Genomic DNA, 14,864 nt, shown 5'->3' with positions numbered 1-14,864 from the left:
GTCTACTAATACGCACATATGAAATCAACAAAAGCAAGGTCTACAAAAGCAAGTGGGTTAGTTTTCTATTGATGTTTAACAAATTACCACAAGCTGTTAGTCAACTTCAGTTCCTTGTGGTTGTAAGATTGAAGGCCCCATTTCCTCAGTGGCTGCCAGCCGGGGACCAGTCTCAGCTCCTAGAGGTTACCTGCATACCTTGCCATGTGGCCTACTCCATCTTCAAAGCCAGCAATAGAGAATTTCTCTCCCATCAAATCCCTCTCACACTTTTTTTTTAACGTATATATATTTTTTCATCTGACAGTTTGAGTATCTTTCTTCAGAAAGAGCCCAGTTCACTTTAAGGCCTTATCTGATTAGGTCAGGCCCATCCCAGATAATCTCCTGATCTTAAAATCATCTGATTTGGGACCTTAATTACATCTACAGAATTGCCTCATAGCAGAACCTAGATTAGTGTTTGACTGAATAGCTGGAAGAAGTGACCAGAAATCTTGAGGAAGGGGGTGGCATCTTAGAATTCTCCCTCCAGAGCAGCAGCAAGATACATAGCAGAAACATGTGAATCCACAGATGCTGAGGGGCTGCGCAGCAAGGGAATCATCAGTCCGGTTGGGTTAGAAGAAGCTTCCTGGAATGGGTCTATTTCAAAGTTGTTTCAGAAGAGAGGAAAGCAGGGCTTAGGAGGGAGAAACTCAAGCAGTTGCTACGAGGGCAACAGCACGAGCGTGGGCATGGAGCTTAACCAGGATCTGGGGGCAGTGGGCAGGTTAGAGTGGCTAATGCAGACTGATGAGACCCTGGCTTGGAAAAGTGAGGATGACAAGTTAATTAAATGCCCTCAAATGCGAGCATGAGGAATTTAGGCTTGATAGGCAGCTTTTGTAGGCGTTTGAGCCCAAGAGAGATGCACTGAAAACATCCTACTGAGAAGCGGCGTATAATGTACTGGAGAAGAGGAGAGGGTCTGGGAGGCTCCTGGATATAAGGGACTGGGTATAAATGTGTAAAACTCATTGAAGGCTAGAGATGTGTTTGAGTTTGTTGCGGGCCTGTTTTCTGCCACTCCTTTGCTGTATAGCTAAGGAGTAGCTCTTTGACTACCTAATGAGGAAAAATCAAGAGCGTGAACCGAAGCAGTTTGGAAGCCCCGGGGCACTGGGATGTGGGGAGAGTGTTCCCTGACTGCACAATGGAATTGCTTTGCAGGAACGCTGTGCCCTCACATTCCCCATCAGAAGCAGGGTTGTCATAGCAAGCAGCACACAGAAGATTGTTCTCCAGCACAGGCGATTATAGGGCTGGAATATACTGACTATAGCAGAGCTGGCCGAGCATTCCTTCCACCCCATTCTCACCTTGACATCTTGAAGAAATACCCTCTTCACAGGCAAGCATCCCCCCTTCCCCCCAAGAACAGGGGTCAAGAAACTAGAGGTCCTTTTCAATTTAAAGAAAAGTGTGTGAGCAATGCAGCTGCAGGGAAGATTAAAAATTCCAAATTGTTCAGAGGCAAGGATCTGAGCATTTTCCTAAAAGGGAGGAAAAATATGGGACTATATGACTAGGGAAATTGTGGAATTTTATTCTTGTTTTCAAAATGCAGAATAGATTGGGATTTTCCTCGACTATTTGGGGTTGGAGAGAGAAACCAAATAAAATATCATTTCCTGCCTTATGAGGCTGGGAATTTGTATTTCTGTTAGCCAGTGAAGGCAAGGAATTTTATTTTTCTATAGTTCCCACTTCTATCAATAAAATTCAGTACAAATGACAACCAAGGAACAACAGAAAATAAAATCAAAAGATTTTTCTTGACTCCAATAATCTTGGAAGACAAGTCAAGAAGAGGATCACTTACAGGAGACAACAGTTGTCAGTGTGTGTTCTTGGCAGTAAAGGTAGTAGTATGCTGTCCATTTATAGCCCCTAGAACACAAGGAGAGAAAGAGATAGAGGGAGGGAGAGAGGAGAGAGAAATGGTGAAGCTTAGAGAAATGGGGAAATGAGGGCCATGAACACAGGATTTCACTACCTGCTGAACTGCTGAATAGAGGAAAACAAAGGCATGGCTGAATAACGCACCCCTCCTCAAGATCTCCATGTGCTAATCTCCATGTCCTAAACCTGTGAACATGTTACCTTATATGGCAAAAGGGACTTTGCAGATGTGATTAAATTTAGAATCTTGAGATACGGAGATTATCCAGGATTAAACAGGTGGCCCTGATAATAATCACACGGGTCCTTATAAAAGGTCCTTATAAAAGGAAAGGAGGAGTCTGAATTCAGAGAGAAGGCCCTGTGATGATGGAAGTAGAGATTGGAGTGATGCAGCCACCAGCCAAGGAGCCAAGGGTTGCTGGCAGCCTCTAGAAGCTGGAAGAGGCAGAGAATGACTTTTCCACTGGAGCCTCTAGGAGCAATCAGCCTGGCTGACACCTTGACTTTAGACCAGTGAGATTGATTTTGGATTTCTGATCTCCAGAACCCTAAGATAACAAATTTGAATTTTCTTAAGCCACTGAGTTTGCGGTAGTTTGTTACAGCAGCAAAAGGAAACTAATACAAATGGCTACAGTGTTGCACATGAGAATTCAAACAAACCAGCCACATCCACCAGCAAACTACAACCGAATCCAGCCTGCCAGCATTCTTCCTATGGCCTGCAAGCTAAGAATGTTTTTCTGTATTTTTAAATGGTTGAAAAAAAATCAGAAGAAGAATAGTATTTAATCATATTTCATGACACATGAAGATGATATGAAATTCAAATTTCAATGTCCATAAATAAAGTTTCACTATGGCTGCTTTTGTGCTGCAATAGCAGAGTGGAGTAGCTGTGACAGAAACTGTATGTGGTGCCCTCATCACTTCCCACTGTTGGTCGGTACACTACGAACCACGGTGACACAGTTATATCTCAACAGCATTTTGGGTACCACTTGTATCACCGTGTTTTGGCATTATTATTGTTTTTTAATTACAAGTGCATACCTAGCATGTCAAAACAAGAAAATAAAAGTGGATTTTGAATGTTGTGCTTTTAAGGCACAGTGGAGTGTAGATTACTTGGTCATCAATTTAGATGTCAAAACACTGTGTTTGTTACACAATGACGCTGTAGCATGGCTAAAAGAATACGATATACATCGACATTACCAAACTAAGTGCTCATTACAATGTTCCCAGTTCACAGGAAAGCAACGGTTAGAAAAATTAGAAAGTTTAAAATAGAATATCTTACCATAGCAAAATGCTTCACAAAAATTAAAAATGAAAATGAGGTTGCTGCCAAAGTAAGTTTCTGAGTGGCTCATTTGTTAGCCAAGCAAGGAAAGCTATCTACTGATGGTGAGTTAATTAAATCGTGTTTGATTGCAGAAGCCAAAGAAATGTGTCCAGGGAAAATAAACTTTTTAAAGACTATTAGGCTTTCACCAAGAACAGCAGCTCAAAATGTTGAGGACATTGGAAGCAACATCAATAGTCATTTAAAAAACAGGGCAAATTATTTCAAGTGGTTTTCCTTGGCTCTTTATAAGTTGACAGATCTTAATAATACTCCTCAGTTGTTGTTATTTATTTGAAGAGTCAATGCTGAGTTTAAAGCGATGGAAGAATTGGCCTGTATGGATAATCTGTAGACGACGGCAAATGAGAATATTTTCAAAAAAGTCAAGAAACCACTAATTCAATACAACCTGAAGTAGAATCTGCTAAGATGCATTTCAAACATGTATGAAGGAGAAAAAGGCTTAGCTGGACAAATGTACAAAGCTTGCAAAAATGTAAGTTGTTTAAATCCTATAGTTATTTGTTATATATTATTGAACGGCAGGTACTTCACAGGGAAATATTTTAATCTATCTTGTGTTATTCAACCATTCGTGTCTACAGTGAACTTCATTCACTCTCATGGACTAAACCATTGTCAGTTTCATGAATTTTTGTCAGAAAAAGAGGCTGAATATTCTGACTTGCCCTACCAACAGCAGTTCAACAACTTAGCAGTTATAAGGTTTTTTTTGTTGTTTTGTTTGTTTTTGTATTTTTTGTTTTGTTTTTGTATTTTTATAGCTCGTGGCTGGGATTGAAAATTTTCTGAGCCGGAAGAATCACCCTCAACCACTATTATTGAACACTGAATGGAATTAGCTTTTGCTGTAGAGGTAATTATGTTACTTAATAAATTTAACCTAAAATTACAAGGCAAAATGCTGCTTACATGTGAAATTTATACCGCAGTGAAATCACTTCGATGACAACTGACATTTTTTGAACTACAAGTAATGTCTAGTTACTTAATTGCTTCCTGTGCTGTCAAATGTTAAAATAAAAAATCAAGATTTGCAGTCCCACACAAATTTTCAGTGGATATCTTTTCTGAGCTCAGATTACAGTTCCAGTGGTGATTTTTGGACCCTGATGCAAGTGCAAAGGAAATTTCTGTATTTCAAAAGCAATTTAACTGTGCAGTTGAGGAGCTTCCACCTAAACTTCAATTGGAAGTGATTATTCTGCAATGTAACAACATACTGAAAGGCAAATGTCAAGAGAAGAATCTGATAGAATTCTATAAGTGCCATCTAAGAGATGAATATGCTCAATTAAAACTCAGATGCATGTGGATTTTTTTTTTACATGCCTATGAAGCCAGTTCTCTTAAACTAGAATTGGATTCATAAGCATGTAACCTGTACAATTGCATAGGGCCCTGCTTTCAGAAGGACCTTGCATTTGACTTAATGCTCAATTGTCACCATTTTGCAATTCTTTTTTAAAAAATTTATTTATTTATCTGTCTATTTATTTTTGGCTGCTCCGGGTCTTAGTTGCGGCACGTGGGATCTTCGCTGCAGCATGTGGTACCTTTTAATTTTGGCATGTGGGCTCTTAGTTGCAGCATGCATGGGAGATCTAGTTCCCCGACCAGGGATTGAACCCAGGCCCTCTGCATTGGGAGCATGGAGTCTTACCCACTGGACCACCAGGGAAGTCCAGAGGTGCCTGTGGATTGATATCAGTACATGGCAGTACTTATCTGTGTTAAGATTTTTCTCAAAGATGAAATACATAAAATCTTATTACAGATAAGCATTAATGGATAAATATTTGTAACAGATTTTTTATTAAGACCTTTATTAACAGGTGCTTGCAGTTTGTTAACTCTTGAAAAAATCAAGTTGTAAACTTTTATTACAGATTAAAAGTGAGGTTCTTAAAAATCTTGACCAATTGAAACAAGGTAAAAACCTTTAAAAATATATTGAAAACAAAGACAAAAACAGGAAAATTCTCTGGCGGTCCAGTGGTTAGGACTCTGCGCTTCCACTGCACTTCCAGGGCACGGGTTCCATCCCTGGTCGGGGAACTAAGATCCCACATGCTGCGCGGTGCGGCCAAAAAAAAAAAAAAAAAAGTGTATTGCGATTGTAACTGATTTGATGATAGGAAACACTCACTTTGAACCCTAATTAAGTGAAATATTATCCTCTCCATAAAAGAATGCCATTCTTATTAGGAGATCTGTATTATGAAAAAAATTATACTCAATTATTATTATATTTTGTATTTCATTGATAAAACATTTGTGGAAATTTGTTTTCTCTCGTTATATAAGTACCTACATAATGTTCTTGATTTTTCCTCTTGGCTCTCAAAGCCTAAAATATTTACTCTCTAGCCCTTTACCCACCCCTGCGCTTGACTAAGCCACTTGAGGGAGGGAGACTATTTATAATTGATCACTATGCAACCAGTATGTAGCACAGTGCCTAACACACAGTAGAAGATCAATAAATACTATTATAAAGAACATAGAATCATAGGGATGACACTGGACTAAGATCTAAGGAGCAAACGCTATGATTCTTTAAGACTTGACATTTCTTTTCTACTTTATTAACTCATGTTCATTTGAGGGCTAGCAGATTGCTTCAAATTCCCATTGGTTTACATCTTGTGTATCTTGAACACTACACTTCTTCCAGCTAACCTGTCAATTTTCTGGTCACCAGCTCCTGCTTCCTTCAGTAAGTTCTCTGTTAAAAATCCACTATTTTGGTGTCATCACTTGAAGCTATCCAATGTAAACTGTCTCAGTGTCCTTATTCTGGATTCCCCCAGGCTCTGGTCCTCCACAGAGAGCATTCTGGGAGAGTTTCTGGGTTGAGGAAGGAAGGGTGGAAGATGTTTCCTAAACCTGTGGCAAACGGGATCATTAAGATGCCTCTATTTGCAAATCACTTACATGATTAGGGTCTAGTATCCAAAAATATATAATGAACTCTCACAATTGAACAATATAATAATAACCCAATTAAAAATGGGCAAAGGATTGGAATAGACATTTCTCCAAAGAAGATAAGCATGTGAAAAGGTGCTCAGTATCATTAGCCATCAGAGAAAGGCAAATCAAAGTCACGGTGAGATACCACTTCACACTCACCAGGATGGCTGTAATAAAAAAGACAAAGATAATTATTGGTGAGGACATGAAGAAATCAGAACCCCACATACATTGCTGGTGGTAAATGTAAAATGTAAAATAATAAACTTGCTTTGGAAAACACTCTTAGCAGTTCCTCAAAAAGTTAAGCATAAGGTTATCATATGACCCAGCAATTCCACTCTTAAGTCAACACCCAAGAGAACATATGTCCTCACAAAACATAAAAGCATAGAAACACATGTTCTCACAAAAACCTGGACACCAATGTCCATAGTTAGCACTACTCTTTATACCACAAAAATGGAAACAACCCAATTGTCCACCAACTGACGAATGAATAAACACAATGTGGTATAGCCATACAACGGAATATTATTCAGTCATAAAAAGGAATGAAGTTCCTTTTTACTGATTCATTACTACTTTTTTACTGATTCATGGTACAACATGGTTGAACCTTGAAAACATAAGTGAAAGAAGCCAGATACCAACAGCCACATATTGTATGATTTCATTCATATGAAATGTCCAGAAGAGGCAAATCCAGAGAGAGAAAGTTAGATTAGTAGTTGCCAGTGGCTGGGAAAGAGGTGGGGAGAGTGACTGCTAAGGGATATGGGATTTCTTTTGGGGATGATGAAAATATTAGGTAGTGGTGATAGTTGCAAAACTTTGTGAATGTACTAAAACCCACTGAATTATACACTTTAAAAGGGTGAATTATGGGACTTCCCTGGTAGCGCAGTTGTTAAGAATCCACCTGCCAATGCAGGGGACACGAGTTCGAGCCCTGGCCCAGGAAGGTCCCACATGCCACGGAGCAACTAAGCCCATGTGCCACAACTACTGAGCCTGCGCTCTAGAGCCCATGAGCCACAACTACTGAGCTCGCGCGCCACGACTACTGAAGCCCTCGCGCCTAGAGCCCATGTTCTGCAACAAAGAGAAGCCACTGCAGTGAGAAGCCCACGCACCGCAACAGAGTAGCCCCTCTAGCTGCTAAAGAAAGCCTGTGTGTAGCAACGAAAACCCAACACAGCCAAAAAATAAATTAATTTTAAAAAAAGGGTGAATTATGTGAATTAGATCTCAATTTTTAACATTCCTCTACTTCATTAGGTACTCATCCTGAATACAGCCAATCAAAATCATATTTAGAGGCACACCTAAAATCTGTATCATGCATATAAAGTGTAAATTGTTCTTTCTTATATCTAGTCATATATATGTATATATGCATATACACACGTATACGTGTATAGAAATATAAATGAATAATTTAAATTATTAAGAGTGTCCCAAGTAAAGCAGTCCCAGAGAACTTAGGTCAGGTTCTGGGAGACTCAGGGTGTCCCCATGCATCTTAGCCTAATGGTACGGCCGGGAAGCTCACACGACTACTACGGACACGTGACCAGCCTAGGTAGGGGACAGCCGCGACGCGCGAGTGACGTCATTTCTGCGCGACTCTTACTTTTGCCTTTTGTTTTCCTACTGCTGCTCTGAGCTATGCCTAAAGTAGTTTCCCGGTCCGTAGTCTGCTCCGACACCCGGGACCGGGAGGAGTATGACGACGGCGAGAAGCCCCTTCACGTCTACTACTGTTTATGCGGCCAGATGGTCCTGGTGCTGGGTGAGTAGTCTGCAAGGAGCGAAACTTCGGGTTCTCGAGGGCGCATTTCCTCTGGCTGTGATCTGGCAGCCGAGTCTATGCGAGGATTTCCTTCTCCATCAAAATCCTCCGTACCCATCCAGCCCCACTCCAGGGCAGCTTTTCGGTTTTCTGTTTAACCATGTGATTCTGTATCCAGACCTCTCTCAAAACTAAATTGCTCTTCCATAAAAAATATACTCACTCTCCTCCCGCTCTGCGTCTAGAAACTTTGTAACCTTTCTGCCGGATACAAGGATATTTTAACAGCTCTGATGTTACGTGAAAATAACCTCCTACCCGCATTGATCCTACATTCTCCTCCAGCTATAACCTCATTTCTTTGCTTCTTTTATAGCAAAACTTCTAAAAAGAATTACCTATATGGGCTGTCTCTGCATCCTCACTTCCCATTCCTTCTTGCCCTCACTTCAAGCAGGCTTTCCTTCTCACCTCACCATCCAAATCATATTTGTCAAAGTTACTAACGAACGTGTTACCAGTTACAGTGGTCAATTATCAGTGCTCATGTAAATCCCCTCTCAGTGGCATTTGACAGATGATCACTCCATCCTTCTTGAAACCCTTCATTTGCATCCAAGACTCCACACTTTACTGATTTTTCTCCTACCTTGATTTTCCCCCTTCTCAGTGTCTGGCTCCTTTTTCTGTCTCAGACTTTTAGGCATTGCACGGCCCTACGGCTCAGTCCTCTCATGTGTTCTCAATCTGTACTCACTCCTTAGGCGATCTCAACCATTCCCAAGCTTTAAATACCGTCTATATGCTGATGACTCCCAAATGTTCCTCTTTAACCTGCACCTCTTCTCAAACTCCAGCTGCCTACTCTGCGTCTCCATTTGGATGGCTAATGGACCTCTTAAAGAGACCGTGTTCTCACAACGTTGTAAATCAACTATACTTAAATACAATTTTTTAAAAATTAAAAAAAGAAAAGAGAGAGGGAGACCATGTTCAAAATTAACTTCATGATCTCCTACTTTCTGCTCTCCACTGTTCCTCTCAGACTTGCCTATCACAGTCAGTGGTACCACTCTTCACAGAGTATCTCAGAATCATTCTTGACTTCTTCATCCAGTCCATCAACAAATTCTGCAGGTGCTTCCTTGAAAGTCTATCTAGAATCTACTTTTGACCACCTCCATTTCTCCAAGCCACCGCCATCCCTCACCTGGATTGCCACAGTAGTCTCTTGCTCACCACTCTTTGTCCCCAGAGTCCTGTTCCAAACCAGTGTTTTCCTGTAACGCCAAGAATAAGACCAAAGGCCATAACGAGACCCTGTGTGATCAGACCTCCAGCTATCTCTCAGATTTCATCTCCTAACACTCTTTCCCTTGCTCACTGCACTCCAGCTACAGTGGCCTTTTTGATTTTTCTCTGTCATGTCAAAATGTTCCTGCCTGCAGGGCCTTTGGGATTGGTATTTCTTCTGCCTCAAACCCTTTCCCCTCCATGCCCCCTTACTTCATTCAGGTCTCTGCTGAAATGTCACTTCCTTGGAGAACCCTTCCGTGACTACCTTATCTAAAATAGCACCCCTGTCACTCTTTCTCCTCTTACCGTGCCTGATTTTTCTGGGTAGCACTTATCACTCTCTGGATCACTGTGCATCCTCTTAATATCCTGTCTAACTTTTTGTATTAGCACTTATCATTATCCAAGATCATGTTATATAATTATTAATTTGAAAATTTCTGCCTCCTCTGCTGGCCTGTAAACTTCATCAGGTCAGGGTCTTTGTCTGCTCGGTTCTTTGCTGAATCCTCAGCACAGTGTTCCAACTGTGTCTGGTACATAGAAGGCCCTCCCGTATTTACTGAGTAAATGAATTCCCTTTTGATCACTTAGAGATGGGTCTGAATTCTTGTTCTGCTTCCTGTTAAATGCGTGGCCGACCTCTTAGCCTTCCTAGTCCTCAATTCCCTTACTTTTAAGCTAGGAATAGTAAATGTCTACTCCGGCAGGTCGTTGAGAAGAGTCACGAGCTGATGTGCAAACTGCCTCATGCTAACTCCCCTCTCCACCTCCTCCATGAATCTCCAATCACTCTGATCACTTGACTTCTCTGTCATCCTTTAGGTACTTAATTTGCATTGTATCAATTTTCCGTCTGCTTTATAACTGTACCTAATTTATTTCCTGTATGTTTTCATTGCTTTTGGATTAGAACTCCTCTAACTGGGATGGGTCATTCACATACCATATATATAATAGCATACCCACTCTCTCCTTTCCGAAGCACTTATCCAACTTTTCCAATCAATGCCTTCCTCATAGGCATTCCAGGACGCTTGATCGTCTCTTCTCATTCTAATGCATTATAGCACAAGCCAAGTGTACCAGGATCAGTAATACTCATAGAAAACTTGAATTGCAGTGTGGGAAGGACTTTTGAGATAATATAATCAAGTAAGGAGAAAGAGCCCTAGAGAGGAAGTGATTAGCCAGAGCTGGGGCTAAAATCCAGGTCTCCTGACACCAAGTCATTTTTAGTTGGAACATTCAATAATAGGCTTCAATAAGCGTGATAATTATAGTAAAAATTACAGTGCTAAGGGCCCCACTGAAAGCTTCTGATTGCCTCAGGGTATTTTTCAGTGGCTCTCGTGACCAAATCTTTCTCCATTCCGTCAGACTGTCAGTTGGAGAAATTGCCCATGAGGCCCCGGGATCGGTCCCGTGTGATTGATGCTGCCAAACACGCCCACAAGTTTTGTAACACAGAAGACGAGGAGACTATGTATCTTCGGAGGTAAGAGGTTGATGTTCTCTGTCTAGGATTTCCTGGTTGACTTGGGGTCTAGTTCTGAGGAGTATAAATACCCCATCTAGTGTGGAACAGGTCATCCATTTGGGGCCCAATACTTTGACATTTGTGGTGGGTCTCTAACTTCTGTTAATGCAGCCATATCTTTATTGTGCTTTGTTGAAGTGGTGCTGAGATGTGATTCTGTTGCCAGTTGATAGCTGTAATTTGGGGTTTTTGCAGGCAGAATGAGTTCATTCAACCTGTAATCTCCAGCACACCAGGTGCCGGGCACTGAGCTAGGGACTGGATCTGCAAAGATAAATAAGGCACTGTCCTTACCATTAAAGAGCTCATGGCTCAGTGAGGGAACAGATTACCTATTGTGATATGATAAAATACTGGTGTGGTGAACAAAAGCCTATGGGAAAACAGACAGCAGCAGATCATCTTGCCTGAATGGTGGTCAAGAAAGACACCAGAAGATGGTGGCATTTGTGTTTGGCCTTGAACTAGGATTTCACCAAGTAGATGGAGGAGCATTCCAGGTGGAGGGACTCTGGAAGCATTAAAAGCATCAAATATGGTGTGCCTGGGAAATTTAAGTAGTCCCTTGTGGCTAGAGCCTAAGTTACTTTACAGGAGGGGGTTCATGCATCCTGGGGTGAGGACAGAGTAGAATGCTAAAGTAGACAAGTTTGGACTTTATCTTTAGGCAATAGCCATCTTCTTTTTTTAAGTAGAGGAGTGACATGGTTAGATCTGTTTTAGATTTGGGAGTCCTTGGTGTATATGGGGAATTGAAACCTGGGAAGGGATACAATTACATGGAAAGTGTGTGGAGCAAGAAGAGAGGATTGAAGGCATAATCCTGGGAAACACTGATGTTTGAAAAGCAGACAAAATAATTGGAACATAACCAGGAGAACCTGGTGATGTGGAAAACAGAAGAGGAGAGAATTTCAAGAAGTGAGGGAAGGGGGTGGTCATCAACAGGTGCCAAACGCCACAGAGAGGTCATCCTGCTCTAAGTCCATTCATTCATTCAGCAAATATTTCATTTATTGAGCTCCTACTGTGTACCAGGTACTGTACTAAAAGTCTGGGATATACTAGTATATTAGTTTGTTAGGGCTGCTATAACAGAGTACCATAAACTAGGTGGCTTAAAACAACAGAAATGAATTGTCTCACAGTTCTAGAGGCTGGAATCTGAGATTACTGTGTCGGTAGGGCCATGCTCTCTCTGAAGGTTCTAGGGGAGGAGCCTTCCTTGCCCCTTCCTAGCTTCTGGTGTTTGCCGGCAGTCCTTGACATTTCTTGACTTGTAGATGCATCACTCTAGTCTCTGTCTGCAACATTGTATGGCTTTTCCCCTGTGTTTCTGTCTCTGCTTCTTCTCTTCTTATAAGGACGCCAGTTATATTAAATTAAGGGAACATTCTGCTCATCTCTGTGACCTCATCTTAACTAGTTATATCTGCAATGACCCTCTTTTCAAATAAGGTCACAGTCTGAGGTTCCTGGAAGGACATAACTTTTTAAGGGACACTATCCAAACCAGTACAACCAGTAAACAAGCAAAGAACCTTGCCCGTACAGAGCTTATATTCTAGTGTTGAATCAGAAAAAGCTACAGGCTGACATCTAGCTATGTTTATTTAAGAAACCAAACTGTTATCAGCCCACGCTAATGAAAACAGTTAGAAACTATTGCTAGGCGACATTCAGTACCAAATCAGGCACCACTGTGACAACTGGGCTTCTAGAATTATGTAGTTGAAGAGAAAATTGCTTATATACAGGGTACAAGTGGGGACACAGATTATAAAACATATGAAATTCACAAAGGAAGGCCCTCCAGGTAACATTGGGGAAGTCCTCCGTTGTGGTATATAGGAAGGTTTATAAATAACATGCCCTATCTAAAGCTAATCCATTCTCTTGTGCTTTTTCTCCCTCTATTAACCTTTATTTAGGTTTCTGATTTTGAAAATTCTCAACTGACTGTCTTTAGGATTGCTAAAATATTTATTACATGTATCATAATTATATATAACAGTTCTAGATAATATGTATTAAATGTATATATATTAGTTAATACAGAAAGTAATCTAACAACACAACTAGGCCACAGGCTCCTATGGCACTATAAGGCAGATGCCCTCACCTGTAGGCCAGAAAACTGGGAGGCCCCAGGCTGAAGTGGCAACCCTGGGATCCAGTCAGCCTGATCCTGGAAGTGAGCCAGCTTTGGGCCCAGCCTTAGTGCCGGGTATTGCACAGGCCAGTGGCCTCTGGCCCAGTAACTCTGTTGGGCCACAGAGCTCTCAGAGTTTACCCACAAGGCATGGTAGACTTCCCCCTTGGTTGACATAGTTCCTGCTCTAATCATGAACAGTCTTTCCAAGGGCCCACTTTAGCATGCTCCTTTCTTAGCAGGGGTGAAATTTCAGTCTGATCTTACCCCTCCTGTTCTTTAGCCAGATGAGTGTGGGAGCCCCAGTTACTGAAAATATGGCAGTCTGTCTAATGCATGCCCTGGAGCCTGTCACTTTCCACCTCCAAGTCTTCCATTCTAAAGTACCTCTCCTTTGACTCTGTTGTTCCCTGCTACCTTCCCTCCCTCATCCATTGCTTCCCCAGTTGCCCATCCAGTGGGTGCTTTTCTATCTGGATCTTTGTTGACCATGCCTCCCTTGATGCTGTCTCCTTCCTTGACTTCTGTGAAACTACTCTTGTGATTCTCCTTCTACTTCTTTGGCTTTCTCAGTCTTCTGGATTCTTCTTCCTGCCCCTTAAATGTTGGCATTCCCCAGGGTTCTGACCTTGATTTTATCCCCTCTCTCTCTATACTCTCCTTGGCCATTCTCACCACCTCTCATGGCATCAGTTACGCTTATATGCTGATGACTCACAAAATCTAGATCTGCCTCCGTGTCTCTCTTGTGCCCAGAACTGTATATCTAACTACCTATTCTACCTCTTCACCTGATGTTTTACCTCAGATACAGCATGACTAAAGCCAAACTCATTTCTCTAACTTGGGAAAGTCCCACAGATTGGTTCACTCAGCACCACTCCAACACTCTTCTATTTTACCTGCCTATATACCAGTGTCTGTAAAGATAGGGTACATATTCCAGCTTCTCCCCACTCCAAAAACCCCCTAAGATTCTGAAGGTGACTTAGCTTTTGCCAAGTAAAATGGACAGAAGTAGAAGTTGTTGGGTGGGGCTTCCAAGGAAAGTCCTTTTTACTCTTCTCATTCCTTCCTGCTTTTTGGAAAACGGGCGTGATAATTGGAGCACCAGCAGCCATCCTGGGACTGGAAAGGGAAGGCCACAAGGATTGCAGAGTTTTTGCCATGCTATCCTTGAGTCTCAACCATTACCAGGAACCGCCTTCCTCTACACTTATTTTACGTGAGAAGAAACTCTTGTGTTGAAGCCACTGCAGTCAGGTCTCTGAAGGTGTCAGCTAAACACAATTCCTTCTTTTTCCTCCTCCTACGATGACATCACCATTCACGCAGTGGCCCGGGGCAGAAATCTGGGAGCCAGTCCTGTCTTTGTCTCATCCACCCCTGCCCCCCACCATCCCCTGCACACATCCAGTCACTCACCATGTACTGTTGATTCTACCTTCTAGTCTGTCTTGTGGCTGCCTCCTCCTGTTCAGCCCTGCCACACTGCCATCATTCTGGTACCCAGCATCACTTGCTTGGGCTATCGAAGTGTCCTCTTACCTCCCCCCACCCCCCGCTCTCCTCCAGTCTATCGTCTACTGCCTGAATGATCTCACATGCACGTTATGTCAGTTTCCTGCTTCAAATCTTTCAGTGACTCTTCATCACCTACAGCAGTGCCTTTCAAACGTTTTTAAACAATGAATCCTTTCTTCAAATGAAATTTTTACCAGAAGTATAAATAAGTAAGAAGCTTCTCTGATTGGGGAAGAGTTGAGCCCAACCCATTAAGGACTTC

At 41.8% G+C, this 14,864-nt stretch overlaps 1 protein-coding gene across 2 annotated transcripts in view; it reads left to right on the top strand.

The window, feature by feature from the left end:
* Window positions 1–7,931: 7,931 nt before the first annotated feature.
* Window positions 7,932–14,864, top strand: part of STEEP1 (STING1 ER exit protein 1) — a 28,414-nt gene continuing 21,481 nt past the window's right edge. For both annotated transcript variants that reach the window (XM_068533172.1, XM_068533171.1), the window contains exons 1-2: window positions 7,932–8,090; window positions 10,767–10,884. In XM_068533172.1, coding sequence (XP_068389273.1) covers window positions 7,967–8,090; window positions 10,767–10,884 — 242 coding nt within the window. In that variant the 5' untranslated portion in view covers window positions 7,932–7,966. The remainder of the gene's footprint in view (window positions 8,091–10,766; window positions 10,885–14,864) is intronic.

This window comes from Eschrichtius robustus, chromosome X (genome assembly GCF_028021215.1).
Source record: "Eschrichtius robustus isolate mEscRob2 chromosome X, mEscRob2.pri, whole genome shotgun sequence".
Classification (NCBI taxonomy): Eukaryota; Metazoa; Chordata; class Mammalia; order Artiodactyla; family Eschrichtiidae; genus Eschrichtius; species Eschrichtius robustus.
Note: the sequence above shows the minus strand (reverse complement) of the source record. Positions and strands in the feature narration are given on the sequence as shown.